This window comes from Nannobrachium achirus, assembly GCF_963921795.1.
Source record: "Nannobrachium achirus genome assembly, chromosome: 15".
Lineage (NCBI taxonomy): Eukaryota > Metazoa > Chordata > Actinopteri > Myctophiformes > Myctophidae > Nannobrachium > Nannobrachium achirus.
The window spans coordinates 48,075,145-48,092,482 of record NC_137822.1 but is presented as its reverse complement, the minus strand read 5'-3'; the positions used below and the strand labels follow the sequence as shown (position 1 = coordinate 48,092,482).

The following is a 17,338-nucleotide window of genomic DNA, read 5'->3' as shown; positions in this document are numbered from 1 at the left end:
CCTCCCACCAGATCTCTTGTGATTGGGAATTTCAAATTTCAAATCCCCTCCCCTTTGAAATCTCTTGTCAGACTCAAGCTCAGCGCAGAGTCTGAAATCAGGCTAGGGAACCACACTAACAGAATCCCTTTTATGCCCATGGAGATCCCTGATGTCATTCTTATTAAGCCCATATTTAACAGGACTTCAGATGCGAATGCCCATTTATGGAGGCCACATCGGCCACATACCACAGAATCCACATATGCCCAAGACAGATGGCCAAGACAGCCCATATCTGTGTGGCTGGTTCTACAGACAGGGATCTCCATGTATGGGCATAAAAGGGATTGTATATATGATGTCAGATGTCATAGACGTCATAGGACTTTCACAGCATATCTCCATATACAGTACATGGATCTCCATATATGGGTACCAGGGGTCTCCATATATGGGTAACTGGTCCGATATACATCCCTGGCCAGATGGCCAAGACATATCGCCTATTACTAGTTATTAGATATACTGGAGCCTAGCAATACGGATGCTATGGAGGTACAGGTTATGTTTAGTAGATATACAGTACTGGAGATAAACTACAAAATCTAAATTTGCTGTCATTTGAGTACCTGAGATGAATAACAGTATAAGTCCATATTTGATTTATATATATATATATATATATATATATATATATATATATATATATATATATATATATATATATATATATATATATATGGATTTACCAGACTGTAAACCACAAACTAGTCATTTTTAATCTGTTAAATTGTTAATGCAATCCCCCCTCATTTTGTTTAATTGTCTGTTTTAATGTTATCTGCTCCCTTTGTCTGCTGAATATTGCTTGTACGGACTTAGACTGTTGTTCCACAAACTGCTGGAGATATACTGTTTTTCCACTTTCCATAAGTATATTATTCGATGCATTGCAAAGACATGCCGTCCATGACACACATCACACATACAACTGAAGACAGAAATATTTACCCATAAAAAGGCAAGAATAACCCTAACCTTAACCCAGGCTTTATGCCTGTCTTCACTGTGTCTTCTTTCACATGCACTGTTATAGTGCTACAACACTGCGCTGTTATAGCAATACAACACTGTACTGTTATAGCAATACAACAGCACACAACGCTTTGAATTCACTCCTCATGTTCAGCACGTTTCTGCTTGGAAATGATGTGTGTATGTGTGGGTGCGTGCGCGTGCACATGAGATTTCTGTCTACAAAGGTTATTCACACCCACCCACCCTCTCTCTCTCTCTCTCTCTCTCTCTCTCTCTCTCTCTCTCTCTCTCTCTCACGCAGCAACACTGCCATACACGTCTCCTTCTCAAGGTCGATGAAACCATCAAGGTTTTGTTTGTGAGAGTCGGTAATGAGCTTGTTTGTGTCAGCCTCATTATTCATTATACGTTATAAACACTCACGCACGCACGCACGCACGCACGCACGCACGCACGCACGCACGCACGCACGCACGCACGCACGCACGCACGCACACACACACACACACACACACACACACAGGCCCGCGGTGGAGTGAACGCACTGCAGTGTGTCTGCTTTGTATTATGCTTCCTGTTAGGTACAATGACGTGGTTCCCCTCCCCCCCCCAAAAAAAACAGGTACAATCACGTGGTTTCCCCCAAAAACTTTCTGTCAGGTACAGTCACATGGTTTCCCCCAAACCTTTTCACTTCCACATGCAAAAGAGCCATGTTGATGTCTCACCAGCACCCGCGCATACCAAAATACACCATGAATAAACAAGACCTATTTCACAGTTTAAAATAAAAAATAAAAAAAGGAAACGAAAATATGTTTCCCCTTTGTTTTCAACCCGGTGGCACCGCCTCATTCTTTGTGTCGGAAACAGATGGGTTTGGCTCCTCCCCTTTCTTAGCTGCGGCGTTTATTCCTAATATAATGGTTCATCAAATATACATCGTAATTGGATCGCACACAGTGGCAAGAGTTGCTTGTCTTTTTTGCTTTATTGCATAATTTGGATGAGAAACAGACGTTTCGGCTACCCAGCCTTCTTCAGTGTATCTGAGCCAGGGCCGGATTTAGCCTTCAGCACCAGGTGGGGGCAGGAAGAAATTACAGGGGGGTAACCTCCAGGAAACATCCGGGAAAAAAATGGGGGGACAAACCCCCTAAAACACCTATGCCTAGATCCGGCCCTGATTTGAGCAGTGGTGCTCTTTGTTATTTTTGAAAAAATCTCCAGCGCATGAAGAGATGCAGTCAAATCGTATATTCTGACAAAATACATAAACATTATATTGAGAGCAAAATGGCTCTGATTGATTGAGAAAACATCAGTTCAGCCCTATTTTAACTTGGCTATTTGAAAATAGCAGATCTACTCACAGCTCACATGCTGTTGCTATGCAACATGCAGTGACGTGTAGATCTGCTATTTTCAAAAGATTTTTTTTTTTACACACGATGACTTGTGAAACGAGACATTCTGCATATTGAGTACTTTTACTTTTGGTACCTTTGATGCCAATACTTTTCACTCAAGTACATTTTGATTAGCCTACCCGACTTAAACTTGTAACTCGTATAGTGTTTCGACATTGCAGTACTGATATTTTTACTTTGAGTATTTATTACCCTGAATCCTGTTTCCGGCACAGGGGACCTGATTTACACGTTGTCGTAAGACGTTTTCACACTTTGGAAAAAATAGCAGATGTGATCTGGTGGTGGAAGTGCTATTTTCTCCGCCGTGCGATACGGCGGTACAGGCGAGGCGTTGTCAGAATTATGAACCTAGCGTACCGTACTCAGAGGCGTCACAAGGGGTAGGAAAGTGGGACTGAGTTACTAGGGCCCAAGGTGGTGGAGGGGCCCTAGTAACTTTAGCTATTGAAAAATTCACAGCGCTGCACCGAGTGCCGCACTGCAAGCTTGTAGATCTGCTATTTTTGAAAAGTCGTGAAAATGTGTGCAAATCTTTGAATATGTATTTTTGAAGCGAACATTTGTAACTCAGATTTTGCTTCCGGGGTAGTCCCTGGAACTAAATATTTTGAGATGGGGGTCCGTGGCCAAATTCATATCATTTTGGGGGTCCTTCACATGAAAAAGTTTGAGACAATCACTGACATAGAAACATGGGTTTCTTGCACACATTTTCACAATTTTTCAAAAATAGCAGATCTACAAGCTTGCAGCGCGGCACTCGGTGCCGCGCTGTGAGCTTGTAGATCTGCTATTTTTCAATAGTTAACATTCATGGGGGGCCCGCAGTGAATCCTTGTACCCAGGGCCCAGAGTTTGGTGTGACGCCCCTGACCGTACTGTATGTGTTGTTGACAATATGGGAACGAGGAGCAACGCACAATGATTAACACATTAATATCAGGAACGCATCTGCGTCGCGTTAGATTTGAACCACTTTTACCATTATTTTAAACTTTGGCTATTGGAAAATAGCAGATCTACAAGCTCATAGCGCGGCACCGAGTGCCGCGCTATGAGCTTGTAGATCTGCTATTATTTTTTTGAACAATCGTGACAATTTGTGCAAGTCTTTGAATATATCAACCCGATTCTATAAATGTCTTATAAAAGTTTTTTTTTCATTTTTTTTAGAAAAACTCATGTTTCTCTCATCAGTGGTGCTCAAACCTTTTCATGTCAAGGACCCCAAAATTATAGGTATTTGGCCGCGGACCCCCATCTCAAAATATGTAGTTCCATGGACCCCATAAGACATATTTAAGTTACAAATGTTTCAAAAATATATACGGTATATTCAAAGATTTGCACACATTTTCAAGATTTTTCCAAAAAAATAGCAGATCTACAAGCTCGCAGCTGCGCTGTGAGCTTGTAGATCTGCTATTTTTTCAATAGTTAAAGAATAACATAATGGTCAAAGTGATGAAACTCTAGATTTCCACGGATCTAAATGGGTTAAAAAGAGACAAAGCTGCGTGTGATTTGTGCCTCTGTTGGCAGCGTGTGAGAGGCAGGGTTTCAGCTGTGGTGAAAGAACTGTTATCTCACCGTATCATCTCACTGGATGGCTCTCTTCCAGGCTTAGAAGAATTTATACAAATGACATTATAGATGTTTATTTCTATCACTTTTTGTGGTCACATGTTCAGATACTGGATTCTGATTGGCTTAAAACAGTGGTAAATCAGTCAACAACCTTGAGTTGAGGCTCATGGAACCCAGCCCACTGTTGTGTTGCAGTTGTAACATTTCCAATAACCTTGCAAGTTACAACTGTGTTTTCTTTCATTTATATGGTAGAAGTGGTAGCAAAGCAATTTACCATTCGAGGGTCGTGGGTTGAAACAGTGGTAAATCAGCCAACAACCCACTCCCTCTCATGGTAAATGGCTTACTTTAATGATCGATAAATCTGATCGTGTTCCGGCCTGGATCAATAGAGAATTATTTATGCAGCAGGGGTCAGCAACCCCTTTGAAATGAAGTGCCATGTTTTTTTTTCTTTCTTTTTCTACATAGTCAGTGTGCCATGTCAACATGAATTTGAATGACACCCCATCCAACATTCTGATATTTTTGATTGGCATATTGTTATAACGATCATTAGACTCCCCACAGTGGTAAATGAGTTGACCTCATTTAATTGACCACGTTTAAAAAAGATATTTGATATTAAAATAAAAATCCTCTCTCTCACACTTCTGCCAGTGTACCAGTGATCACCCTCCCCTGTGCCAATGTTGGATTGATTGATTGATTGATTGATTGATTGATTGAGTGATTGATTGGTTGATTAATTGATTGATTGATTGATTTATGACTATATTGTCAGTTTGCATAAGAAAAAGTACAGTTTCATGAGTTCACTGGTACGATTTCCCCCATAACCAATCACCATAGAGATCAACACACCCGGTGCTCCTGGGTAAACTGTGTGGTTTGGGCCATTCGTCAATTAAACAATCATGTTTACGCTGTTGAAGTATGAGGCACGTTTTAGAGCGCCTGGTGTTTAGATCCCATAGCCTGAGGGGAACTGGTGATTGATCCAGTCAGGGACCGGCTCTGGCTGGCTGGCTGTTTCAGCTCAGTGAGTGACGACGCAACGCAGGCAGAATTCCATGCAGCCAAAAGCACTTAACAAACTGATGAAGGAATACTTAGAATGAAACATGTTTAGTTGTATTGCTCCTAAACCAGTCATCTCTCAGCCGTCAGCTCCCTGTGAACAGTTCGCTTCTATCCTTCCTGACAACGGTCTATGGGTGGCACTGATTGGCTGTTTGTTCTAGACCCTCCCCTCAACCAGGTGCGTCACAATTGGGGGGGTAAAAGTGGGACTGAGTTACCAGGGCCCAAGGTGGAGGGACCTTAATTATTTTATACTTCAGCTATTGAAAAAAAGCAGATCTACAAGCTCACAGCGCGGAGCTTGTAGATCTGCTATTTTTTAAAAGTCGTGAAAATGTGTGCAAATCTTTGAATATATGTATTTCTTTAAGCGAACATTTGTACTATAAATTTGCTTCTGGGGGGGTCCCCAGAACTATATTTTGAGATGGGGGTCCGTGGCCAAATACATATCATTTTGGGGGTCCTTGACATGAAAAAGTTAAAAGATAAAAAAAAAACCTTAGGATTTGAAAGACTTGCACAAATGTTGTGTGTGCCACGCTGTGAGCTTGTATATCTGCTATTTCTCAATAGTTAAAGCACAAAATAATTGTGCGGGGCCCCGCAGTGAATACTTGTCCCCAGGGCCCAGAATTTGGTGTGACACCCCTGCATCCTCCACATGCATTCTTTGGAGAATCTCTTTTATTCAAAAGCCAATGCCAGCGCGTGGCTCCGTCCTTTCATCTTAGAACACACTTGAAGATCCTCAAAGTGTTCACAGTCAAAGCATCAGTAAAGCCAAAAGAAAAGAATATATACTGTATATTGTACATACAATGCATCAGGGCAGGAATTTTATAAAGGCCATGCATGGTCGTCGTTGCCCCTCAGTTTGGCCTTGAGCCCCTCAAACCAATGGCATGACCTGAGGCCACAGTGGCCTTAATGCCCCTCAAACCAATGGCATGACCTGAGGCCACAGTGGCCTTAATGCCCCTCAAACCAATGGCATGACCTGAGACCACAGTGGCCTTAATGCCCCTCAAACCAATGGCATGACCTGAGACCACAGTGGCCTTAATGCCCCTCAAACCAATGGCATGACCTGAGACCACAGTGGCCTTAATGCCCCTCAAACCAATGGCATGACCTGAGGCCACAGTGGCCTTAATGCCCCTCAAACCAATGGCATGACCTGAGACCACAGTGGCCTTAATGCCCCTCAAACCAATGGCATGACCTGAGGCCACAGTGGCCTTAATGCCCCTCAAACCAATGGCATGACCTGAGTCCACAGTGGCCTTAATGACCCAGCTGACTGGACCACTTTCTGCTCTGTCTCTTTCTGGTCAATATGTAGACAGTAGACACCGGTGTCTCTTCCTTGAGATTCTGAAATCTCAACTCCCCCGAGTCCCCATCTTTAAACCAATCCAGTGACTTTGATTGGTGCAGGGCTGAGCATGGATCAGATTGTAAATACCATCATTTATCTATTTCACTGCAGATTAGGTTATCATCCCTAACCGTTAAATTCAGCAAATTATTTAAATGAACTAAAGTCTTGTTTTATTTGATGGCCTTCCTGCCCTGGCATTTGGCCTTTGTGCCCTCAAGGAAATTGACAACGCCAAAGGCCAAGTGGCCTTGCCCTTATAATGATGACATTCCAATCCTGCCATGCATACAATATGCAACACTATACACCCTTGTGCTTTAATGCTGTGGTTCTCAAACTTATTTTGGTTGCAGAATACTGATGTCTGTAGCCAAGTACCCTCTTCCCCTGACTACAGCATTTTACTTATAAAATGTACATCAACAGTCCAGTTCCAATGCCAATATGTTGAAAATAAAACAGCATAATGGCAAATAAACATTGCTTTCTACTCAATAATACTTGTACTAGTTAAGGTATCGATGTAATTTGGTTTAACAATTGACAAATGAGAAGGTTCACACAAAGACTGTCAATGTAGGCCTACAGTACCCCCATTTGAGAAACAGTGCTTTAGTGGCGGTCCTTGGCATGAGAAAGTTCAAGGACCACTGTCAGTGGCGTCAGTTCAGAAAAAGCTAAGGTATGGCAACATGACTGGTGTCTTCGCACATGTGCAAGACACCAGTCATGTGGCCATACCTTAGCAACTTACAGGCATGATACATTCATTTTAAGAAGTTTCTTGGGCTGGATATGGCAGCCTGGAACGGTTGTTCAAGTGCAGCTAAACTTGGCATGTTAGTAAACGTGCCACAATTAACAATAATGCATTGCACCTGTGCAGCTGACCTGCGGCACCTGGGAATATACCATTCTGTCAAGATTGGGAGAATACAAGTGTGGAGAATATAGGCCTAAGTGACCATTTTGTTAAATTTAGCATTTGTAGTTATTTTACTGTAATTTAACAACATAATAACCAGCACGCCGCAGATAGACAAAGACACATTCATGGATTTATATAAAAGTTACTTTTATCTTCCCCCCCTGGACCCAGGGTATGACAGCTGCATATCCTTGCCATACCCAACTGACGCCCCTGACCACCGTGTTCTGTTCTAAAACCCTAACTGTTGTGAACGCTGTGTGTTTCCCTCCACAGACTACCAGGGTGACTACTACGGCCCGGCCGGCACCTACGACTTCTTCCCCCACGGACCCCCGTCGTCGCAGGCCGTGTCCCCGTCCGACTCCCCCTACCTGCTGGGGGAGGGGGGCTCCGTGTCCCACCACCCCTCCTCGGACGACCAGCGCTTCACGGACATGATCTCCCATGCCGAGACGCCCAGCCCCGAGCCCCCCGGCTCCCTGCAGCCCCTCCCCCCAGGCGGGGGAGGTGGGGGAGGTGGCGGCGGGGGGGAGGCGTACGGCGGGGGTCCCAGCCCCCCCTTCTCCCTGGCCAGTAACTCCAGCTACGGCAACGCCCCCATGTCCCACCAGGGGGCCGACATGGGGGGCGAGACCGCCGTGTGGTAGACTGGACACAGTGTTTCTCAAACCTTTATATTTATCAAGGTTTCCCCTTAACTCTGACAGAGTACAAATGGAACCAAACGGACCCGCTAGGGTCCGTTTGGTTCCATTTGTACTCTGTCAGAGTTACAGACTTGTACGGGTCCATTTAGACCCCCCTAAAGGAACCCACAGAGTCCATGGAATCCACTTTGAGAACCACTGGACACAGCACTCAGAGACTCGGAGACAGAGTTTTGGGTTGACGTTTTGCGTTTCAATCCGATGGACTACCGGAGACGGATCGGACAGAAATCGCCGTTCAGACTTCTTTCTGGGATGTGCGTGTGTGTTTTTTTAATTTCTTTTCTCTTAAGCCACGGACTGGATTTCAGCGGGTTTCAGTGGTTTTAGCGAAACTGGAACTGGACTCCGAGACGGGGAGTCGGTGCGAGACCCGCGGTGGAGAGTCGTGGCGGCTCGCCGGAAAATTGAGACTTATAAAACGCTCGATTTATAATTCGATGCGAGCCGGTGTCGCTCGCCGGGAAATCGACGATCTGTGAGCTCATGGCGCGATGTGTCGTGAGCTTGTAGATCGTCTATTTTTCAGGCGAGCGTCACCGTCCTGTGACGGAATAGGACTTTTGTCATGAGTAATACTTGATGCCTCCATTATTCTCCTGGAACAATAGATAACATACAGAAAGTATTGTCAATGGAAACACATTCCAGACAGGCAGAGTCTGCAAGTCAAAAGGGAAAACTTAAAATCCTTTACATTTCTTACATTTCTTACTTTGTTTTCTTTCTTTTTTTTTGACATCTTGAAAGCATTTAATTTCCGTTCAATATTTCAGTTCCCTTGTTCTACCCGAGGCTACCTGGCGTACAGTATGTGAAGTGCAAGGAAGAGGTCCGGATTTAAAACATTTAGTGATTTCATGTCCGTAAACAACTATCACATTGTAATCAGAAGAATTCAACTTCTCACCCTCACCGTCAACCTATCTTCATGTAACTGGTCTTCACTAAATTATCTATATTTAATTATATTATAAGATGACAGCATTCCGGTCTACCCAGTAGCAGGGCGATTTGTGTTGCGACCGCAGGTCGCATTTACTATGAAAACCTGCAGCTCATATGCGTCAGTCCCTCAGTCAGTCACACCTCATGTCACGCTCCATATACGGCCAAGACAGCATTCATTTCCTCGCGCCACAGCAACTACACTTACAAGTTAATTCTGTTCTGTACAAGATTAAATGCGAGAACAATGGCCACTATATTTCAGCCCGCTAACCTTCCAGGAATGGAAAGGCTGTATCTTCTGTTTGTTGATGATGTCACTGTCTCTGCAGCGACTTTATAAAAAAGCATTCTCTATCATAGGGCACATAGCAGTGGTTCCACTTATAGGAAACTCATTCATGTTTTCCCCGTAGAGATTTCAAATACAAAATATTCACGTAAATAATTTTACCCCTGAGACCACAAGCCATCCGGGATCCATGAAACATTTGATTCTGCATTCGTCAACACAAACAATATGAATATTTGTATAATATACAATTTAATTTAACAAATATCCTTTTGTTTTTCAGTTTTCAAAATGTGGTTTTGGACACAGAATCAAAGGTTTTATGGTCATTCCCCATCAGGATCCGGGATGGTTTGATTCTATAGGAGTAAAATAATAATAATAATAATTATTATTATTAGATGAATGCTTCCAAAATCTCTATGTTATGCCCTATAATTCCTTAAAATTATTCTCTCTCTTCCTCGTTTCAATCACGCACTCACTCATACACACACACACGCACACGCACACGCACACACACACACACACACACACACACACACACACACACACACACACACACACACACACACACACACACACACACACACACACACAAACACACACACACACACACACACACACACAGTCTTTCTCTCCAGTTCGCTGCTTCAACCTGACCTTCTCCTTTGTGTCCCTTTAAAAAAAAGAAAAAAAGAAAAACATGTTTTAATGGAAATGATTTTCTAAAAAGAACACTGGAGCCATAATGGAGAATCTCCTTCAACAGCTGAGGTCTCTGCCTCCCTTTCTATGGAGGCAAAACAAAAGGACACATCTGTGACTTCTATAGCAGCCTGTTGGCGTCACTGCCATCTAGTGGCGGAGCGTTGAAATGCAAAGCTATTGTATGGTAGTTGGCATTTGTGGAAGCTAATGTTATGGGGGACCGTACCTATGTTCCCCAAAAAAGGTTCTATGTTCCTTCCCCGCTTACCCAAAAAAAGTCCTATGTTCCCCAGGTTCTATGTTCCCCACTTACCCCCACAAAACAGGTTCTATGTTCCCCACTTACCCCCACAAAAAAGGTTCTATGTTCCCCACTTACCCCCACAAAAAAGGTTCTATGTTCCCCATTACCCCCACAAAAAAGGTTCTATGTTCCCCACTTACCCCCACAAAAAAGCTTCTATGTTCCCCACTCATCCAAAAATGCAGGAAACATTCATTTCTAATTTTAATAACAATTCAAAACACCCAATAATGGGGGGAAATTACGAATACTAGTGGGACAGGGGGCACTAGGGACATCTGGGTACCATTCTTTGGTTATGACTGGGCATCTGGACAAGTGGGCACCTGGACATCTGGGCACTAGGGACATGTAGGCATTTGGACGAGTGGGCACTTAGGGGTGGAGACATCTGGGCACCTGGGCAACTGAGCACCTAAATTAGGATTGCCCACTTGTTGCCCCATGAGAGGGGAATATAGAACCTTTTTGTGGGGAGGGTGGGTGGGGAACATAGAACCTGGGGAATATAGAACCTTTTTGTGGGGGGAGTGGGGAACATAGAACCTGGGGAACATAGAACCTTTTTGTGGGGGGAGTGGGGAACATAGAACCTGGGGAATATAGAACCTTTTTGTGGGGGGAGTGGGGAACATAGAACCTGGGGAATATAGAACCTTTTTGTGGGGGGAGTGGGGAACATAGAACCTTTTTGTGGGGGGAGTGGGGAACATAGAACCTTTTTGTGGGGGGAGTGGGGAACATAGAACCTGGGGAACAGGGTGGACCCCTGTTAGGGTTGCCTCCCTGGTGCAAAGTAAGAAAACCTCATACTATGTCCGAATGGTTCCTTATCAGGTTTTAAATCAAAAGATTGACGATCTGCAAGTTTAAAACATACAGTGATGAGCTTGTAGATCGGCTATTTTTGTTACTTTGGTGTGTAACACTGTAGTATGAGAAATTACGGCGCGTTCATTTACAAAAGAAAAAACATATTGTTGTTGCCTGGTGGAAACCTTGTATGTCCAAAAGCGTTCGTTTTGTATTTATCATCTAAAAAAAGTACTAGACTAGTGAAAACAGCCGATCTACAAGCACACAACGCCTGGCATTGCGAGGCGTTGCGTGCTTGTAGATCTGCTGTTTTCACTACTTTTGTGCGATTGTCTGTCTTGTATGATGAAGCAGGGCTTTACTTCTCGAAAAGAATTACACATTTGAAACTTGGAGATACGAGGTTTCTGCCCGACAGTGACGATATATAATAAAACATACACGTTTACAATATGGAGATTTAGCACTTATAATATCAGAGACAGAACAAAGGTGCAAAAGGAAGAAAAAAATCGACATCACTGGAATAAAGATGAAAAATGTCAAATTTTTTTTTATAATGAATTCTCTGGGCTCAAGTATTTCACTGCAACGAACGCATCCATGTTTCTCCATGTTTAAATGCTTTTTGTAAATCAATGACCTACCTTGTCGTATTGCAGTGTCACCAAAATGTAGCAAAAAATAACAGATCTACAAGCTCACGTTAACGCCTCGCCTGACATTTTTTGAAAAATAATAGTTTTGGACATACAAGGTTTCCACCCAACAGTGACAATATAGATCAGTGGTTCTCAACCTGGGGGTCAGGACCCCCAGGGGAGTCCCCACATTATTCTGGGGGGTCCACCAGATGATTAACTTAACTTGCAACATTGTTTTCTCACTCAACAGTAAACAAACCAACATAAAGTTTAAGTGTATAGAGGGTATCTGCACATTTCTAAAGTGACAATTTAAGGACTTTTTAATACCTCTAAAATGGCAAATTAAACATTGGCCAAATTGTCAAATATTAGAGAGGCAGAAATTGTGAAAATAGCAGATTAAAATGCTCACAACGCCTCGCGTTTCACAATAGAACCGAGTTATACAAAATGTTAACTAAAACTCTTAGTGCTCATCAGGGTGGGGGGTCCCCAGTTAAAATGTGATTATTTTGGGGGTCCCCAATTATTTTAACTCAAATGGACCTACACTCTCAAGACTTAAAGATCCATAAGGCTCCATTTGGTTACCACCTCTCCATCATTTAGCTGAGGACCACCTGGAACCCCCTCAAGGACCACTGGTGGTCCCCGGACCACTGGTTGAGAACGACTGCTTTACAGTGTCTTGCACCCCCTCCACAATCTGTTAAAACAAAAGAAACAACACATAATTCATTAACTATAATTAATTCAATCATAATTAGGGTCAATTTATCCCATCCATCCATCTTCAACCGAGGCGTTCCCATCAATTTATCCCACCCATCCATCCATCCATCCATCCATCCATCTTCAACCGCTTATCCGTAATCGGGTCGCGGGGGTAACATTTCCAACTGAGACCTCCAGATTTCCTTATCCCGAGCAACTTCCTCCACTCCCTCAGGGAGTATACCGAGGCGTTCCCAAGCCCGTTTGGAGATATAATCCTTCCATCTGGTATCGAGGACCTTCCTAGGAAGGCGCTCGGGGGGCATCCCTACTAGATGCCCGAACCACCTAAGCTGACTCCTTTCCAAGTGAAGGAGCAGCGGTTCTACTCCAAGTCTCTCTCGGGTGACTGAACTTCTCACCCTATATCTTTAAAGGGAGAAACCAGCCACCCGTCTGAGGAAACCCATTTCGGCCGTTTGCACCTGCGACCTTATACTTTCGGTCATGACCCACACTTCATGATCATAGGTGAGAGTAGGAACGAAGATTGCTCGGTAGACAGAGAGCTTTGCCTTCCGGCTCAACTCTCTTTTTTTCACCACAGTGCGATTTAGCGACTGCAAAACCGCTCCTGCTGCTCCGATTCTACGGCTGATCTCCTTCTCCGTCTTCCCCTTTCTCTCATTCGTGAACAAGACCCCGAGATACTTAAACTCCTTCACCTGGAGTAAAGCCTCATTCCCTACTTGGACTGCAGTGAATGAAAAATGTCCACAAATATTCCAGGCATTCTTATGATGAATTAATTTAGTACTTTGCTCTGTCGGATCCATCTCTAGGGCACACGTGTCATTTATTACACGTGACATACATTTTAACCTTTTGAAATTCATGCGCTTTGTTCCCAGGCCACTTTTTAGTTTCACTTGAAATATTCTTTTTCACAATGAGTTGTTGTTTTCTTCTTCTGGACGTTGTATAAGATCTAGAAAGAATGTATCTTTATTTTATCTTCATGTACCGAGGTATTCTCCTGTGTGTGTGTGTGTGTGTGTGTGTGTGTGTGTGTGTGTGTGTGTGTGTGTGTGTGTGTGTGTGTGTGCGTGTGTGTGCGTGTACGTGTGTGCGCACGTGCGCGTGCACATGTAAGGATAGAGGAGTGACTATATTATTTCACTGTAAATAAAACTGTAATAAAAACATACAAAAAGAATGGCAATGAGAAATTAATTTCTGTTTGAATCAACCTTGCTGGAACCTGGCCTGGGATGTCTTAGTCCTCAAAGGACTACACTTTGTCCAGAACTATCAAACCCAAAACACTTTTAACCCAAATCAATTCCCCCGCGCTCAAGGACACAATAGTACCTATGGGACATCATTTTGTAGTCAGACCTCAAAGCAGATTTATTGTCAATATGTGTCCCTTGCTATATTCAACAGATCCGAGACAAAAATAACGACTAAAGTATAATTTTTCCACTTTCTTCTATTTTTCAATAGTTAAAGCATTTTCAGCTGCAGTACCACTTTTGGCCTGAACTTAAAAAAAAAACGAAAAAAAAAAACTGCCGTTTATGACATCACAAACGGCAGCAAATCTGGACAGCCTGTTTTGAGAACCCATGGGATGCTTTTAACCTCCACCTTCCCAAAACCAGAGAAAGACACAACGGATATGTATCACCTTTAGAGCACAAAATAATGTGTAATAATGCATTCCCAGTCTAAATGGGTTAAACCCCCCCCCCCACCCCACCCTATGAAGAACATTCATGGGGGGCCCGCACGCCCCGCAGTGAATCCTTGTACCCAGGGCCCAGAATGTGGTGTGACACCCCTGCCAGTGGGGTTATATGGCCCTAGCCCAGGGGTCTTCAACAGGGGGTCCGGGACCCCTAGGGGGTCCTCAGAGTTACTACAGAGGGTCCTCCAAATCTTCCAATCCTTTTTATATTAACAACCTGAACCCTAGTGTCCATATTCTGAGAACTGTAGCCAAAAATAGCAAAAATCTACAAGATCTGCTGTTGTAGATCGGCTATTTTCAGCAAAGCAGCTTGGTGTAGAGGGGAAAAAGAGCAGACTAAGTACAGAGTGAAAGGTCAAGTTTATTAAGTATTGGCGGTTCAAGTGGTTAAATATCTGAAAACACAAATTGACATGAATCCAAAATACACTGATGATTGTGCTGTCAAACGTTGAAACAATGGAATCTATGAACAGGTTGTGGGGGTCCCTGCTTCATCTCTCTCTCCACTAAGGGGTCCTTGGCCTGAAAACGTTGAAGACCCCTACTCTAGCCCGTAGGAGCTCCTCTGGGAGCAGTGGAGGGCGAGATCCTAAACGGGTCTGGTGTCTCCTCCGCTGGGCCCATGATGATCTGGGATCACTTATTACATCCTCACACCACACGGCACGCCTTAGGCTGTGGGCCTGTGGGCCTGTGTGTGTGTGTGTGTGTGTGTGTGTGTGTGTGTGTGTGTGTGTGTGTGTGTGTGTGTGTGTGTGTGTGTGTGTGTGTGTGTGTGTGTGTGTGTGTGTGTGTGTGTGTGTCAGGTGGGCAGGGGGGTGGTCCGAGTTAGCTCTCATTTTCCTCATGACTGGTTTTAATGTAAAGATACCCCCCCCCCCCCCCCGCTGTCTGTCTTTCTGTCTGTCTGTCTGTCTGTCTGTCTGTCTGTCTGTCTGTTGGTCTGTCTGCCTGTCTGTCTGTCTGACTGTCTGACTCTCTCTCTCTCTCTCTCTCTCTCTCTCTCTCTCTCCCCCCCTCTCTCTCTCTCTCTCTCTCTCTCTCTCTCTCTCTCTCTCTCTCTCCCTCTCTCTCTCTCTCTCTCTCACCAGAGCCCATTAACGCCAGTACTTGTGTAATGGATGTGTTGTTGTCGTTGCTGTGCGTGCGTGCGTGCGTGCGTGCGTGTGTGCGTGCGTGCACTCCTGTGGATCATAGTCGCTGTTATAAATCACTCACTCTTTTCCCCTCCCCCCAACACTCAACACGCACACGCACACATGCACATGGACATGTACACGTGGGGGAAATCTTGATATTTCTACGTTTCATTCGTTCGACTAAGGGTTAGGGTTAGGTTTAGGCATAGTTTTACTGAGTTTAGGGTATGGGTTTAGGTTTAGGCATAGTCACCCATGCCAGCAGGTTAGCATTTCACCAGGTTAACGTTAACCCACGTCGAACCCATATATGTTATGCCCATATATGTAGATCCCTGATGTCATCAATATCAAGCCCATATCTAACAGCCTAGGACTTCAAATGGGAATGCCCATATATGGAGGCCACATCGGCCACACATACCACACTAACAGAATCCATATATGGCCAAGACAGATGGCCAAGACAGCCCATATCTGTGTGGCTGGTTCTACAGACAGGGATCTCCATATATGGGCATGAAACGGATCATATGTATGATGTCAGAAGTCAAAGTCATGAACGTCATAGGACTTTCACATAACCTACAACTGCGTAAGCATGTTTGGGCTCTCACAGCATATCTCCATATACAGTACATGGATCTCCATATATGGGTACCAGGGGTCTCCATAAATGGGTAACTGGCCGGATGGCCGAGACATGGTGCGACCTCGCCCTTTAGGTCGCTTGTCACCCTGTCTGACAAGGTATAAAACCATCAACTTTGATGAGGCAGAATTGTGCTTCTAAAACTTTTTAGCACAGCCCTAGTTTTTATATTGTTTCTATTGGGGCATTAACGAAAAAGTCGACAAGTCGACTAAGTCGACTCCATTACACAAGTCGACTCCCACCAGAGAAAGTTGAAAGTCGAAGTAAAAAAAAAAAAAAACCTTCTATTGTGAAAATAGCAGATCTACATGCTCACAACGCCTCGCATCACGAGGCGTTGCGAGCATGTAGATCTGCTATTTTCACAATTTCTGCCTCTATATATTTGACAATTTGGACAATGTTGAATTTGAGGTATTAAAAAGTCCTTAAATTGTCACTTTAGAAATGTGCAGATACCCTCTATACACTTAAACTTTATGTTGGTTTGTTTACAGTTGAGTGAGATTATTTTTAAGTTAATCATCTGGGGACCCCCCCAAAATAATTGGGGGGTCGTGTGTGATGTGATGACGTCATCAAACGATAAAGTCGACTTCAACTCAACTTCAAGTCGAGTCGACTTGCAAAAATCACAAGTCGTTAAAGCCCTATAGTTTTTATGTTTTTATTGTTGTTATGCAGCACCTTGGTCAACGTTGTTTTAATGTGTGCTCTGACTATGAATGCAGTTGGATTGGACTGGAAAAGCCTTGACAGAATCAAAGTTTACGCCTATTTCTTTCACGCCATGTGACCTCCAACTATTGTTCTTGGTGTTTTTGAGCGGTGGTAAACCGCTCCATAGAGTGGCTGTGCGTGCGTCTGTAGCCTTTTTCCTCAGCGTTTTGCCATAGTAAAACGTGTGTGTGTGTGTAGCATAGCCTGTACATCCTAGACTCAAATCCTAGTCTGAAGACTTTATGACCACCGCTCACTTCACATTGGGTGCGATTTTTACTCATCATCTGATGTAAAACTTCAGCCAATCAGACATCACGATACCTTGATATTGTGATGTCATCCTTTTCCCCCTCTCTGATTGGCTCCCCCAGTAGAGTCAACGGCAACCACACTTGCATCTTTCTAGTCTCTCATTGGTCAGTGTTTGACATCGTTCTAGTCTCTCATTGGTCAGTATTTGACAGGTCTTTCTAGTCTCTCATTGG

The 17,338-nt window shown here is 43.8% G+C and overlaps 1 protein-coding gene across 1 annotated transcript in view; it reads left to right on the top strand.

The window, feature by feature from the left end:
* lhx5 (LIM homeobox 5) overlaps positions 1-8,088 on the top strand; it is a gene marked incomplete at both ends in the record, with an annotated part of 31,334 nt that extends 23,246 nt beyond the window's left edge. Inside the window, one exon of the mRNA XM_080742588.1 lies at positions 7,715-8,088. Coding sequence (XP_080598714.1) covers positions 7,715-8,088 — 374 coding nt within the window. The remainder of the gene's footprint in view (positions 1-7,714) is intronic.
* Between the last annotated feature and the right edge of the window lie 9,250 nt (positions 8,089-17,338).